The sequence below is a fragment of the Pieris brassicae genome, chromosome 3 (assembly GCF_905147105.1).
Source record: "Pieris brassicae chromosome 3, ilPieBrab1.1, whole genome shotgun sequence".
Classification (NCBI taxonomy): domain Eukaryota; kingdom Metazoa; phylum Arthropoda; class Insecta; order Lepidoptera; family Pieridae; genus Pieris; species Pieris brassicae.
In genome coordinates this window covers 13118500-13134969 of record NC_059667.1, presented here as the reverse complement: position 1 = coordinate 13134969, position 16470 = coordinate 13118500, and the positions used below count along the sequence as shown (strand labels likewise).

Below are 16470 nucleotides of genomic sequence, written 5' to 3'. Positions count from 1 at the left end.
AGTAGTTAGTTATATTAACCTAGCCGTTGTGTGGGGTGTGTGTTGCAGTTATGTGACGATGGGCATAGATCTTGGCAACTTGGCCGCTCTTAGAACGTTCAGAGTTCTCCGAGCGCTGAAGACTGTGGCCATCGTACCGGGTAATTCCACTTGCTACTATTATTTTAGTAATATATGTTTAGTGTAATTTAAATAGATACAGTAGTTATAGCAGTTTGAAATGAAATATCTAAGTCTCAGGAGCTACGTAAGTACTAGAGGTTTGAAGCGTGTCCTTTCAAATGTTCAAATAACAAGTCCGATTACTCCTCAGGGTTGAAGACTATCGTTGGTGCTGTCATAGAGTCTGTGAAAAATCTTCGCGATGTGATTATTTTGACAATGTTCTCCCTATCTGTATTTGCGTTAATGGGACTACAAATCTACATGGGAGTATTAACGCAGAAATGTGTAAAGGTATTCCCCGAAGACGGCAGTTGGGGAAACTTGACTGATGAGAACTGGGAGAGATTTTGTCAAAACGAAAGTAAGATATCTATTTATATCTGATATCTATTTACATTGTGATATGTATTTACTCACATATTTTGTTTTAGCGAACTGGTATAGTGAAAATGACGACTATCCATTATGCGGGAACTCATCAGGAGCAGGGTATGTTGCATGTTCAGTGTCTATAAGGTATATTTATAAGTCTAGACTAATGGAACTTAGTCTGCTATTTCGAGATGTTTTGTATTTTATGTTTATTTAAAGATTATAAAACCCCTAAGTTTATTATGGGACGTGTGCAGCATATAAAACTAAAGGTGTGTCAAAGATCGATGGAACGATGTATGATAAGAAAGAACAGAATAGATAAAATAAAAAATACAGATTAAGAAAACTAAGGTAACAGATGTAACAATAAAAATAAATAAACTAAAGGAAATGGGCACATGGAAAGAGGAACAGAAAAGTGGAGCAAAAATGTACTAAACTGGTGCCCAAGGTATAGCAAACGAAAAAGAGGAAGACAGAGACTAACACAACTTAGAAGGTGGATAGACCAAATTCAAAAAACAGCAGGTGGTGCATGGCAGAGTGTGGCACAGGGCAGAGAGGAATGACGGGATTTGGAGGACGCCTTTGGGGCTGTTCATGTATTACGTAGGCACTATAGGGGGGATGGAGGTTCTTTGATTTTCTTATTTGGTGATTACGTCAACAGTAATTAATTACTATTTTTACACATATTACCTACACCTTGTCACCTTCAAAACGAAATGCATTTTCAAGGATTCCTACAAAAAATGTTTACGTACTATTTTGAGAACACAGCTTTTTTTGCTGACAAGATAAGGAGGAGAGGATAAATTGCAGTAAATATGCTTACGTAATACTTGAACGGCACCTTTGCCAAAAAAGGGCACACAGATACCTAAAAAAGGATGTTTAAATGTAAAAGTATATGAATTAGGGCCTATTATTATAAGTTTATAATTGGACGTGTAGGTTTTCAGTGCATGTTCACTCGTAACTCATCTGTATGTGGATTGAACACGATATTGAGGTATCCAATATTACATCACCACAGCGCTGATACGAATGGAAATTCGCGCTTCCACGTTGTAGTAATTACCTTATAAAATCACAACTTATAAATCTATATCCATGAATGCCTTTTACATTCAAACGATTTATTAATAAATCTAAAACTCGTTTATATAAGTGTACTTTAAAAGTACCTATGAGTAATTGTAACGTGGGCCAGACATACTTCCTTGACTAATTTTGTTACCTAAATGATCAGCCGACGGTAACGTTCTAATCGATCCCTTGCTTGATTCTTTTATTTCCCATGAATATGAAATAACTTTACGTAGTACTTTCCTTTAAACCTAACTCAAACGTTGTATGTAGTTTGTTACTTCATAACTAGGCCAGACTAAGGTTAACTGCGACCATGCCTCGTATGGTGGTCTTTGTGTTTCGGAGGATTCCAGTAAATTTGAGAATATAAAACGATTTACTTTTGTTTGCAGAACATGTGAACCAGGCTACATATGTTTACAAGGGTACGGACCAAACCCAAACTACGGCTACACGAGTTTCGACACGTTCGGTTGGGCGTTTCTATCAGCTTTCAGATTGATGACGCAAGATTACTGGGAAAATTTATATCAACTGGTAAGTTTATAACATTATTGCATGGAATATTTTCTAAATTTTGAAGTAGGTCAAGGTTACGAAACTAATTGAATGAACAATGCTCAAAACAATTATAACATTCCGTCCTTAAATCTGAAGTTCAAAAATGAGTTGTTTTGTTGAAATTTAAAGATATTTAACTGCTGCTCAATGACGTTTTTTGCTAATGTTTGCTGATAGGTTAGAGGGCAATATTATTCGCAAAAAAGAATCGGAAATGTACTCAAAATACGTTCCATTGCTGTCAAAAATTCGCTTTAAATCTTGTTACTAATAATATTATAGGAATACAATCCATAAGCAAATTGTACGAAGTCTGAAAGAGAAAACACCAATAATCTTTTCCATCTTATTGGTTCCTATAGTGTTTTTTTTAAGTTACGTTTAATACGTAATAACTCAATTACGTAATTTAAAAATAAAAATAAATATTATATAGAAAACAATACTTAAATATATTATGTAACGTTAACAAAATGTTATACAAGATTTTTCCATTACTTGTGCGACTCCACCGAATGTATCAATAGATCACTCACAACCACAGTAATGTGAAATTATTCACGTGCAGGTTCTAAGGTCTGCTGGTTCATGGCACGTGCTGTTCTTCGTTGTGATCATTTTCCTCGGGTCTTTCTATCTCGTCAACTTGATCTTGGCCATCGTCGCCATGTCATACGACGAGTTGCAGAAGAAAGCAGAAGAGGAAGAGCAGGCTGAAGAAGAAGCACTAAGGGTAAGCAAACAAGATTTAATCTAACTGAAATATATTTATTAAATTTGTATTTAGTTTTGTTTTGTATCTAGCAATATATTATTATTCTTTAAATGTAATTTAAACTTTAACTTTGTACAAATTTAAACGGTATTTGATTTTTGCATTAGGAAGCGGAACAAAAGGCAGCGGCTCGAGCTGATAAGCAAGAAGCGAGGGAACAACACGCTCGCGAGCAAGCCGCCGCGGCGGAAGCAGCCGCATACGCCGAAGCGCATCCTGCCAAATCTCCCAGTGACTTTTCCTGCCAGAGCTACGAGTTGTTCGTGAACCAGGAGAGGGGCAATCAGGATGACAATACGAGGGAACGCATGTCCCTTCGTAGCGACCCCTTCCAGGATTCGGTGAGCACTCAGCCCACGCACAAGCCTGCCAACGACACCCACCACGACACTGCACGCCGGCAGAGGAAGGTCAGCATGGTGAGTATAAGGGTCACGCGTGATTTCTCTGCTGACAGTGATTTTTATTTTATAAAACTAATTTGCTAACTGTGGCAATTTTTTACGATTTCCAAAAATATAATCCTACTACAATACGTAGTGCTGGTTCAATAAAATTCGTAGTAGTATATAGTTATATATTTTAATATTAGATAAAAGTAAAAAACTAATAATTATTAGTTTTAAAAATGAAAGTCTAGACACTTGATCCAAAGTATTTTTATCTATCTATTCAAACAAAATAAATACATAGAAACTGATCTTGATATACATATACTGACTATAAAGTTAAATATTTTATTATAATATCTTTAATGCTTAATATTAAAGACGAAAAGGTATCAGGATAAAAAATATACTTTAAGGTGTTATTATTTATTGAACTTATTTATTAAGATACGAAGAATCATTAAGAGATTGAGCTTTATTTGTAGTAGTACTCGATAAAGGTTTTTAGTTAATTATTGATTAATCTTGACGCTGAGCTCAATTTTTATATATAATTAAATCATTGTCGGCTGAGTTATTTATTTTCAACTTGATAATAATCACTCGGCTTTTTTGCACTTACAATTAGTATATTAAATAAAAAAACATTTTAAATAGCTCTGCACAAGTTAGTTACATGTTATATCAAGTTGAAAAGATTATGTTTAAATGTGTCTAACGCTGAGCTTTAATTTTGTGTGTGTCTTTTTCGATGTCAATATTTTCTTAAAGTATGCAGATATGATTTTTCACATAATTACAAAAGAAACACTTTTAATTTTTTTACACTAAATTTGTTTTCATATCTGAATGTTTCTCTATTAAATATTTAATTTATTCTCTTAAGAAAATTAGTACACGGTTATTTTAACTCTATGAACACGTTGGTTTCTTTAAAATTTGGTTTCGAGGCATGCTATTAGATGGTCTTTTTATTTATTTTAAATTACTTTTTGCAATCATTACGCTTGCAGCGACTAACTCTTCTTATATCCTCAAACAGATCACAATAAAGGCATGAAACTGAATATTTATTACTTGTATACATTGTAATTTAAGAACATGCATTAGATAGATATTATTTTTGTTTCAATTTGTTGAAAAATTACATTGTAGGCATGGTCATAATTCATCTAATCTGACACTTCATTAGAGCGTTTGCATCATAATTTATATTAATCTCCAATAATATTTTTAAAAAGTAGTTTATACAAAATTAAATCAATTACCAACTTAGTCAATACCATTATAAAGACTTAAAAAAGTCGCATATTTTTTTTAATATTAAATACTATTGGAGAAATAATCTATTGTCATGTTAGATTGTTTCTTTCATTTTGTGAGCGATCGAAGCGGCCGAGCTGAGACTGACATCGAGCAGAGGTAGGTTCGGTCAACATAACTATTTTGTCATTAAAATGTCTACTTCAAATATTAAAACATTAATTCCTCAATTCGATGAGAGACGGGCAGAGGCTTTCACAGAAAGAAATTTACAGTCTTCATGACTTTAGACCATAGATAATAGCTCAGATGATTAGATGCGAGAGTGCATGTACGTTTTATGGCCGTCAATACTTCATGTGTTTATAAACAAAGTTACCAGACTAACTGTTGCTTTTGGTCAATGCTAACGCTTTTCTTTTTATCGTATCGTTATCATATGAATTAATCTGCATCCGTCGTTAAATGTTCACTCTATATCGTTCTAGCACCGCCGTAGATCGTTAACATTTTAAACTTCACTGCTTGGACGCTGTTACAATTCCTTTATTCCAATATCGTTCCTTATTATCTATCCTACACATAGTGATCTTTGTCTGAAAGTAAAATAGTGGTTATATCATCGGAAATAATTTAAAAAGTGTATTTTCTATGCATTAAAGGTCCCCCATCCTGAACGCATTAATAAATACGGACAGTTGTCGTATGGGCCACTGCGGGAGGGCTCACAGGTTTGTCCTCTTCTTCATTGGTGTTTGTGATCCCCTTCCTTCCTATTGATGTTCTAAACTACATACTATATACCTTTTCTTGTCCTTATATTCTGCTTGTCTTAATGTCTAATTGCACCAACTCGTGTCAGGTCGCTAGCATTAAATCATGTGTGCATATGTTTTGATGCAATGAGACACCTCCAGCACTTTTGTAATTATTTTATCCCTAACTTTCGAGTTTCCATTCATGTATTTTTTTCGCCTTCTACTTGTTTATTAGCACATGAAAGATATTTAAGATATATTTCTTGATAGTTCATTTAATTACCATCAGACAAAGCCTCTGCGAGTACAAATCAAGTAGTGATCAGTTTCCATGACATTTTCACTCGATCTGAATTGAGGAACTTGATTTTGTTAAATGATCAAATATTAGTATAACTCGAATCCAAATGAAAGTTTCTAGAAGGAAGAAAGATAATATGTAGTTTCAAAGAGAACTTAGTAGTTAGGTTTATAACGAATTTATTATAAAATAGATATTACTATGTGTGTGACTTCAGGCTTCTTTGTCACTACCTGGATCACCATTCAATTTGCGACGTGGTTCCCGAGGATCTCATCAAATGGCGTTAAGACCGAATGGAAGGAATAGGTATCCACCGGGAGCCGATCGGAAACCACTTGTTTTATCAACATACTTGGATGCACAGGAACATCTGCCTTATGCTGATGACTCAAATGCAGTTACACCTATGTCTGAGGAGAACGGAGCTATTATAATACCAGTCTACTATGCGAACTTGGGTATGTTATCATTATCTAGGTCACCTTTGGTGTCATTTTCTTTACAAGTGTACCTTTTTGATATGATGGAATTCTGGCAGTTGCAACTGTCACTGAGGCATTTTTTACATGTTTTAGGATCAAGACATTCCTCCTATACATCACACCAGTCTAGGCTATCATATACGTCGCACGGCGATCTCTTAGGGGGAAAAGCTCAAACCAAGGAAGCCAAACTTAGAGGGCGATCAGCGTCCAGAAACCACAGCATTACTTCCCAACCTCACGCCTACGCGCTGCCCAGACAAGAGTCGTCGCTGGTATCTCGACCATTAAGAGAATATGTATGAGCTTATCATTCTTTTGTTATAAGCGTCGAATACTTATTTGCAAGCGTGACCCATTTACATACCTCACAAGTTGTTTCATTATCGTACACTGTCATAATGATGATATATTGCTGCTAAAAGCACTTTCCATTGTTATTAGCGAATATTGCTAGCTTATATTTAGATAATAAGAAGATTTTTAACAATTTCAGGAAGTTAGTACAACAGAATGTACTGACGAGGCTGGAAAAGTTCTGAAACAGTCGAATGATAATCCGTTCATTGAGTCATCGCAGCAGCCAAATGTCGTTGATATGAGAGGTATGCATCTTACAATTTATATTTCACTATTAACGGCTGGGGGAGTGGGTCATTTTAAGATTCTGTTTAATGGAAAAAATCATTTCTTCGTCGTCTAGTAATTTGAAATTATTTTTATAAATTTGTAAAAATTTTATAAAAAACTGAGAAGATACGAAGATTTTAAGAATGTAGTATATGTGAGTGTAAAACCAACAATAACAACACTTTTTGTAACCAAAATTAAAAAGTGGTTTTTTTTTCGACACTCAATTGATCATTAATATATATTTCAGATGTTATGGTACTAAATGAAATAATTGAACAAGCTGGAAGGCAAAGTAGAGCGAGTGAGCAAAATGGTACGTTTCTAATAAATAAATTGTGTGTATGTATATACTAATTAATTAACAAAGCCATGTATGCATTGGGACCATAAAGGGCCATCAATATCAATTAACTTTCGGCCATAAAATATATTTGTATGATCTAGCTCTATATAATAGAGTCCAATGCCTACATGGTAAACATAAAGCATTTTATGTCTGTGTAAACTTAACGTTTGTCTTGTCTATTGTATCAGCTGTCTTGTCCGATGTCTTGTTTTAATTTATACATTTTATACAAACTGTTGGCTTTTAATACACAAATTACTAACACTTTTCACTCTGAACATTCGACAGTATACACTGCGGTATTTGCTCATTATGCAAAAATGCATAATTGGCAAAAATACATAAACATTGGGTGTCATTTATATTGTTTAGAGGCCTAATGAAGCACCTTCACTGTCCTGTCAAACTACACAAATACCACTTTCTTTTATTTTGCATTCCGTCTCAAGTCTTAACTTAGGCTTTTTTATAAGTTCTTCCCATTTTTTTAACATTAATGCTAACCGTAGCTTATGCACGTTTTGCACAAAATATATAAGAAAACCAATGTATTACATTGAATTGCATGATCATTAGCAATTATCACTAATTACTTAAAATCATTAACAACTGTCACCTAGTGTTCTAAAAGCGATAATCTAGTAAAATCTATTTTGTACGATGTAGGACTCGATTTGAGGTGCTTCTGCTATTCATGCAAAATCAAAATCTCGATATTCATATTTTTTGATTTACTATAAAAGGGAAATATAATAGTGAATTAATCATTAATAGTTCATTACAGTACAGTAGTATAAAATATAGTGACTCGCTTTGCAGAAAAAGAGATGTGATCTCGTCTGAAAATTTTCTTTATTTTAAGCACAATCCTAGCACGTAGTTCAAGCCATACCATAATCTTGAACAATTGAACCACGAGAGATAAATGACAGCCAATAAAATTCAAAAAATATGAATATTGCTAATTAGTATTGGCTATGTGTATTCGGTTTTTGGCTACTCAAAATAATGAGCGAATACTAACCATGTTTATTTTTTGTCTCTCTCTTCACACCCCACACATCCGGTAAACGTGACACAACAGTGTCAGTATACTACTTCTCAACAGCTGAAGATGACGATGAAGGGCCCACCTTCAAGGAGAGACTCCTGGAGTGGCTCATGAAAGGGATAGACTTCTTCTGTGTGTGGGATTGCTGCTGGCTATGGCTCGAGTTTCAGAAATACGTCGCTCTTTTGGTGTTCGATCCATTTGTAGAACTGTTCATCACGTTGTGTATCGTAGTCAATACTCTGTTTATGGCACTGGATCATCACGACATGGACAAAGATATGGAAAGAGCGTTGAAAAGTGGTAATTATGTAAGTATCAAGTTGTAGTTTTAGACCAACAGAGTTTTTGAAGTAAATTGTGCATCTTAAGTAGAGAAAATAATTATTGTGACTTGTTATTGAAAAGATGTAAAAATTAGATTATATCGTTTACAGTTTTTCACTGCTACATTCGGTATTGAAGCGATGCTAAAATTAATAGCAATGAGTCCCAAATATTACTTTCAAGAAGGATGGAACATATTTGACTTTATCATTGTGGCCTTATCATTATTGGAATTAGGACTGGAAGGAGTTCAGGGTTTGTCAGTATTGCGTTCATTCCGATTGGTAAGTGCCAATCAATATTAATTTATACTAATTATGTATCTGACATACTATTTAACTTGAAAATAATGGCGATAACCATTGTACCACAGGAAGATATTTTACAGACAATTTCAGGTATTTGTCATAATAGCTGGTGATTTCACCATTATCTACTTTCTTCTATGCTACGTAATGTCTATGTTCTTATATTTACTAAAATATTTTCAGCTACGTGTATTTAAACTGGCTAAGTCTTGGCCGGCGCTAAACCTTATAATATCCATAATGGGTAGGACTGTGGGAGCTTTAGGGAACTTGACCTTTGTACTTTGCATCATTATATTCATATTTGCCGTGATGGGGATGCAGTTGTTTGGGAAGAACTACACAGGTTCAATTGAAAAACAATTTAGCATCTCTAAGAACATATAAGCCTTAGTTATCAATTCTTATTCAGCTTTACACTATCGACTGTCGAACACAGGGCTTTGATTGAATATTATTTTTAAGGAACATTCAGTTATGCTGTGGCTTTATAACACGGAATGGCTCACAAAGAGCCTAAACGATAAACGTTATAAGGCTATCACGCTTACAATCATAACTATTAAGCTTTGCATTGAGTAAAATAGAAATGACATGCAGCTTCGCTTACGAAGGGTATTGCATCAGGTCTATTACTGATGGGATCTATGTCACTTTAAGGATAGGTATAACACAAAGTACGATCTATGGATTGTAAAATAATATCAATCAAAATGCTCTCCCAAACGTAGTAAACGCAATAATAGAAAATAGTCAACATATATCCCACTCATGAATCAAAATAAATGCACATAATCGGAAAGATATTGAAGCACACATTCCGCTAATATTAGTCAGAGTTAAGACCTATAATCACTCACGAAGGCGCGTGCTGAGTGCTCGTAGGTCTCCAGAGGCCGCTGTAGCATAGGTGATGCGCCGGCAAGAGAGCTTGTGTGACGCCTTGTTTCACAATTTATAATTGCAGCTTCGAGTATTCAAATTGGCAAAGTCATGGCCGACTCTTAATTTACTCATCTCTATAATGGGTAGGACGATGGGTGCCTTGGGCAACCTGACCTTCGTATTGTGCATCATTATTTTCATATTTGCCGTGATGGGTATGCAACTATTCGGGAAAAATTATGTGGGTAAGTGGTGATCGGTGGGAGTGGTGCATGTTCGATGTTATATTGGACGTTGTTGATGCGGCGATTCGGTCCAGTGAATTTATTTCAAGCATCGAACTGTCAGAAAAATTCTCTTTGGGTTATGAAAAGATAAGTAGCTCGGGTTGACACGGTAAAATCATCGCGAAATATATTCACTGAAATTGCTAAAGTGTGGAATGTAAATTACATTTTCAAAATTCGAATAATCCACGCTTTAGGTACGATCGCCGTCAGATTGTCTAGAGCTCATTGTGTTGATGTGCGTCACACTGTTATGCTCATGTTGTTTGATTGGCAAACGTCGTTGTGAATTGCGACCCCACGTGAGCTAGACTAACTATTGTATGTATCTATTGCTGCCCCTTAGCGATGGCGCCTCACTTGTGAAACGTTTAAGCTAGCTTCCTATCCGTTATAATTCATGTTCTCATTATACATCCTAATGTTCATTTTTCATTAGTGCTTTGTGATAACCTTAAATATACGATAACTTATTAAATGTTTGCCCCTTTTAAGTAGAAGGCCTCTATGCATGATCTTTAAAGTTATTATATCTTTACTGTATATATATTTGTTATGTTGTATGTATTTTTCATAAAGATAACAATATTTTCTTAATATGGCTGTATGCTGAACAAAAGATATGCAGGTTTCTTGTTATAAATTGCAATTTCCAGAAGCATGTACAGGATGGCTTGCTATTCTTTGCCAAATATTTTAAATTAGGTTCTAATTCTTATGCGTAATATGCAATTTTCGTAGGCGCTTTAATTTTAATTAGGATCTTACTTATAAACAAATTTATACAAGCAAACTTTTAAGCGACATTTAAAGTTTTCTATATTTAATGCAAATTTAATAATTATTATTTCTTTTATGCTAATATTGTTATATTATTATTCTATCAGTCTAACTCGAATGATTAATAGTTTTTAAAATCAGTTATTTTTGTTTTACATTAAATTAAAAATATTCTTTTGATAGATTATAAATGACAGTACATTGTTTATAAACTCATTATTGACGAGTTATTATCACGTATACAGATTACGTAGACCGTTTTCCTGGTGGAGAGCTCCCAAGGTGGAACTTCACGGATTTCATGCACAGTTTCATGATAGTATTCCGAGTTTTATGTGGAGAATGGATAGAGAGTATGTGGGATTGCATGCTGGTTGGAGATGTTTCTTGTATACCTTTCTTCTTGGCAACGGTCGTTATTGGCAATCTTGTGGTATGTTTAATGATTTAAAAATAAGCATACATAAAGCAATTGAGTGCCTTAAACATTTATCGAATTCCAGGTACTCAACCTCTTCTTGGCCCTGTTACTGTCAAATTTTGGTTCCTCGAGTCTATCGACGCCAACAGCCGATCAGGACACGAACAAAATCGCGGAGGCTTTTAATAGAATATCCCGATTCATTGATTGGGTCAAAAAAAACGCAGCCGATGTTTTAAAAATAGTCAAAAGCAAATTGACAAATCAGATTGCAATCCACGCTCCAGGTGAGTTTAAAGTAGAAATTTTGAATGTTGTGTGTAATTTCATTGTATTTCAGGATAAATAGTCAATTACATTAATCCGTGTGTTTATATGTGTTAAAGTAAAAGTCATATAAATCGATGTATACAATAAAGCATGACATGCAATGGTTGTTATTGTAAACACTGTGCGTTGCTTGTTCCCTAGCAGTCAAGTGTAGAGCTGTCCTTTATAATGTTCCCGATACACTCTTACGTCCATACAGTATATTCAGTTTATTCGCTTCCTATATTATAATCCATATATATTACAGTAGTAAGTTTGTATTATATACTATACTAGCTTTGTTTGTTGTGCATGCTGTGTTTATTACTATTACATTTTTATTGTTAATTTGTGTTAAATGTTAGGTATAAGTAAAAAATATTTATATATATCGTATGCCGTTAAATACAATTAAACAAAACAATCGAAGTGTTCACTTTTGAGCATTTTTTCATAAATATGTAAGTATTTAAATATTCAAGACATCACACATGCTTAAAACACAATAATAATCACAGGAGTGGTATCAAATTCGGCTCTTATTTACAAAATTTTGTCCTGATCTCTATTCTATGCTTGGCTGTTGGCGGCGACAAATGACGCACGGATGTAGGCTTAAAAGCGGCATTATGTGCCCGCTGTGTTTCTTCAGAACGAGTCGACAATGAACTGGAATTGGGTGCCGATATCGAAGATGGTGTTTTATTCAAAGACAAGAAACTAAAAGATCAAGTGGAGGTAGCTATAGGTGACGGAATGGAATTTACGATACCAGGTATGAAAGACTATTTAAATTAAAACGTACATATGTGCTCAAATAAATTGAAACTGAACTCTATTTTCCAGGCGACAATAAATATAAAAAAGGAAATATATTGTTGAATAATATCAATGCTATAACGGATAATCATACTGACAATCGAATAAACTGTGAAATAAATCATCATGGTTATCCGATACAGGTCTCTACTTTCTTATTAAACCAAAATTTATACAATGTGTACCCGATTATATTCCAAATATTGAATTTTCAGGATGATGATACAATTAGTCAAAAATCTTACGGAAGTCATAAAATAAGATCATTTAAAGACGAAAGTCATAAAGGATCTGCGGATACGATAGATGGAGAAGAAAAGAAAGACGCTAGTAAAGAAGAATTAGGTTTAGAAGAAGGTATATAAATAACCTCCTCATTTGACTACCGACATATAATACCGTTAAAATATATGTTTGTTTCATAACCGAATATTTCTTTATTAGAAATGATTGAAGAAGAGGAGGATGGAAAACTGGATGGCTTAGCAAAAATAGATATAAAGGTGGCCGCAGACGAGGATGTAGTAGACCTCACACCAGCGGACTGTTGTCCAGAACCTTGCTATGCGCGCTTCCCTTTCTTAGCCGGAGATGACGAGTCTCCATTTTGGCAAGGCTGGGCCACTCTTAGACTGAAAACCTTCCGATTAATAGAAAATACCTATTTCGAAACGGCTGTGATAACAATGATTTTACTTAGTAGTTTGGCATTGGTAATTGAGGTTTATCCCCTAAATTTGTTATCATATTAAATATGTTATTACTTACTTTAATCCTTTTTTTAGGCGTTAGAAGATGTCCATCTACCACATCGACCAATTCTTCAAGACATCTTATATTACATGGATCGTATATTCACAGTAATATTCTTTATTGAGATGTTAATCAAATGGTTAGCTCTCGGATTTCAGAAGTACTTCACCAACGCCTGGTGCTGGCTCGATTTCATTATTGTCATGGTAAATTATCGACTTTTTTATATATATATAAGCATAGTATGTATACAACTTTCGATTCGAATACCAAAGTCTAAAGTACATTTACTTCATGTTCTTTATTCTTATCAAAGGCAAATGTACGTAAGATATAGTTTGTATTATCGTACTAATTTAATGACGGTAGTTGTCACTCGTTAACCACGGAGCGGTGATGGCCGGAGCGGACGACATCCCAGCGTTTCGATCCATGCGCACTTTGCGAGCTCTACGACCTCTCCGTGCTGTCTCCAGATGGGAGGGCATGCGCGTGAGTACGCGCCTCTTCGACACTCAATACTTCTGTCGCGATGCCCATTTGTTACGTGCTCTTAGCGTGGGCAACGCGACACGTGTCGGCTTTGATTGTTCGATGTTCGTCGCTGTCGAGGTGTAATCTCGCCATGGAAAGCTCTCTATGTCTATTGGATGTGTGCTGTGATCTGCTTCATGTTCTTTACCCGTTCCTAACACACCTTTGTTAATAATGAATTTAATTCCTTAATTGGTTTGAAGTGCATGGTGTGAAACATATTATACCTTAGCGCTGCAAACTTTGTGTCGTTTTCACAGTTTTTATGAATTTTATTATATTACAATAAAAGTTTAATACGATGAATGAAAACGACACAATTGCCTTCGATGTATTTAATATTTTAAACACCTTGTAATTACCTATTCACATATATACCGACACTTTGAATCTTCAGGAGAAGTTTTGGTCAATTGAGAGCTTTTCAATTAGATAGTGTGATTTCTTCTTGAATTACTTATCCTTCTTGTCATAATTCTTAAAGGATTGTCAGTCTTCTACCTTGAAAGGTCTATTTAAATTCTCAGAGTTTTCGGTAATAAAGTAGTTTCATGAACTGTATACATTATCATATACAAGTGTTATTTCATCAGGTGTCGCTTATAAACTTCGTTGCGGCGCTTTGTGGCGCCGGAGGCATTCAAGCATTCAAAACGATGAGAACTCTCCGAGCCCTTCGACCACTCAGGGCTATGAGCCGCATGCAGGGCATGAGGGTAGGTACCTCGGAGGCTCCACTTCACATATTCATTACACATCGCGAAACACAATCACCCTACAAAACCACCTACACAACTTTTGTCCTCATTTTCAAGCTGTACATACGTTGTACTTCAACTTTTCAAATTTATGGACTGTAGAGTATTGGATCAGAATCATTTCGAGGTTCGTGGCACCCCTGAATGGCTTGTAAAATCATTCGTTCTGTTTGAATTTTCGGGGTCATTTTGAAATTATCATTTTCATTTCGGTCTCTTTGTCGTTCATCATTTGAAGGTAGATTAGAGTTTTAGTTATGGAATGATGCACTTAAGATATCTCGTATTAGTACTTATTTGAAAACCGGAGCCGCATGTCAGTACAGAATTTGGTGAGTATGCACTGCTTGTATCTTCGTTGTTTGTAATGCATGGCTGTACATTTCTGTTTTGTGGCTATTGTTTGACCTTATGCTGGCTACGATTTGTTTATAATTCCAATTTTAATTAAGTACATATTTGTTGAATAATCTCAAAGCATACCAAGTAACTTCTGCTAATCACACATTTAGCTACACTAGTTTTGAGAAGATCACAAAATATAGAAAATCTAATAGTTAAGTATGACATGACATATCTTGAATATTCCTATTGTTTAATAAATTCTGTTCAATACAGGTTGTTGTAAACGCGTTAGTACAAGCCATTCCATCCATCTTCAACGTACTGCTCGTCTGTCTTATCTTCTGGCTAATTTTCGCTATTATGGGAGTTCAACTGTTTGCTGGAAAATATTTTAAGGTAAAAAAATTGCTTTGCGTAGGCAATTAGAAATATCAAAACAAAGTTATGTTTTCCATGCAAACATAAGTGAAATAGTCATCTTTATATAATATAGGTATATATACCTATAATATTTTCGAATAGTTACTCATTGTAGCTACATCGGGATCGAAACCCAGGTTAACCATGATTGCAAACATATGCCGATAGGCAAGAAATTAGTTGGCATTTAGGTATCCCATTAATTATGAATTATTCAGGTATTATAAAGGAAACAGACATAAAGATTGGTCTGTTCCATATACTATGTCAGGATTATGGGACTTATTTCCACTTTACTATTTCTAAATAATGTTTTAAATTAATATTTCAGTGTGTCGACATGAACCATACAACACTGAGCCATGAAATAATTCCCGATCGTAACGCGTGCATTTTGGAAAATTACACTTGGGAAAATTCACCGATGAATTTCGATCACGTCGGAAAAGCTTATCTATGTTTGTTCCAAGTGGCCACGTTCAAAGGGTGGATACAAATCATGAATGACGCTATCGACTCTCGAGAGGTATTGCAATTTCTACTGTTAGTCTAGTCTCTAATTCCTTCACTATTGACAAAACAATAATTTCGCAGTAGTGATTTTTAAGGGCTATTGTGACAAATTTGGTATCGGTAATGTGGTACGAAAACTCTTAATCGTTTAAAAGTTTTAGTAAGCAAATTAAAATCGGTTTAGCGATTTAGCGAAATGTAGAATTTGTATAGAAATTTGATCTATTTAATGCCATAAAATATTTTTGTTTGCAGGTCGGCCGCCAACCAATCAGAGAAACAAATATATACATGTACCTGTACTTCGTGTTCTTTATTATATTTGGGTCTTTCTTTACCCTTAACCTATTTATAGGAGTAATCATTGACAACTTCAACGAACAAAAGAAAAAGGCTGGTGGAAGTCTTGAAATGTTCATGACTGAGGATCAGAAGAAATATTACAATGCTATGAAAAAAATGGGATCCAAGAAACCGTTAAAAGCTATCCCTAGACCAAGAGTAAGTTAACTGCTATTTTGAACAAATTTCGGTTTATAACCAAGTATGACTAACAATCAACAGTTTACATACCTATTACGTATTTTTATATCTAAATATTATTTAGTAAATAGTTTATATGTGATGTTCGTTAATGTAGCAAGTCAGCTTCAGACATCTCAAGTAGGTTTAGTTGCATCAAGGACCGCCTCTCGAATAACTTAAACTTAAATTATGCTCAATAAATGAGCCAGAAAGTCGATAAATAGTTGTAAATAGAGATAGTTAATAGTATAAATAATGCAATTTAATAATTTCATTATAGTTGATCAAAAAT

The 16470-nt window shown here is 34.6% G+C and overlaps 1 protein-coding gene across 19 annotated transcripts in view; it reads left to right on the top strand.

The window, feature by feature from the left end:
- Positions 1-16470, top strand: part of LOC123706823 (sodium channel protein para) — a 43829-nt gene that overhangs the window by 25510 nt on the left and 1849 nt on the right. For 2 of the 19 annotated variants that reach the window (XM_045656304.1, XM_045656300.1), the window contains 24 exons: positions 49-140; positions 314-526; positions 597-654; positions 2025-2169; positions 2762-2926; positions 3076-3387; positions 5897-6140; positions 6258-6463; positions 6661-6769; positions 7045-7110; positions 8228-8505; positions 8632-8805; positions 9797-9959; positions 11027-11214; positions 11285-11489; positions 12164-12286; positions 12358-12473; positions 12546-12687; positions 12775-13043; positions 13116-13289; positions 14211-14333; positions 14994-15116; positions 15472-15666; positions 15909-16154. In XM_045656304.1, the coding sequence (XP_045512260.1) occupies positions 49-140; positions 314-526; positions 597-654; positions 2025-2169; positions 2762-2926; positions 3076-3387; positions 5897-6140; positions 6258-6463; positions 6661-6769; positions 7045-7110; positions 8228-8505; positions 8632-8805; positions 9797-9959; positions 11027-11214; positions 11285-11489; positions 12164-12286; positions 12358-12473; positions 12546-12687; positions 12775-13043; positions 13116-13289; positions 14211-14333; positions 14994-15116; positions 15472-15666; positions 15909-16154 (4129 nt within the window). Of the gene's footprint in view, positions 1-48; positions 141-313; positions 527-596; positions 655-2024; positions 2170-2761; positions 2927-3075; positions 3388-5282; positions 5352-5896; positions 6141-6257; positions 6464-6660; positions 6770-7044; positions 7111-8227; positions 8506-8631; positions 8806-9012; positions 9176-9796; positions 9960-11026; positions 11215-11284; positions 11490-12124; positions 12287-12357; positions 12688-12774; positions 13044-13115; positions 13290-14210; positions 14334-14993; positions 15117-15471; positions 15667-15908; positions 16155-16470 lie in introns of all 19 variants that reach the window. The other 17 variants (XM_045656305.1, XM_045656301.1, XM_045656294.1 and 14 more) reach the window with 12 other exon arrangements.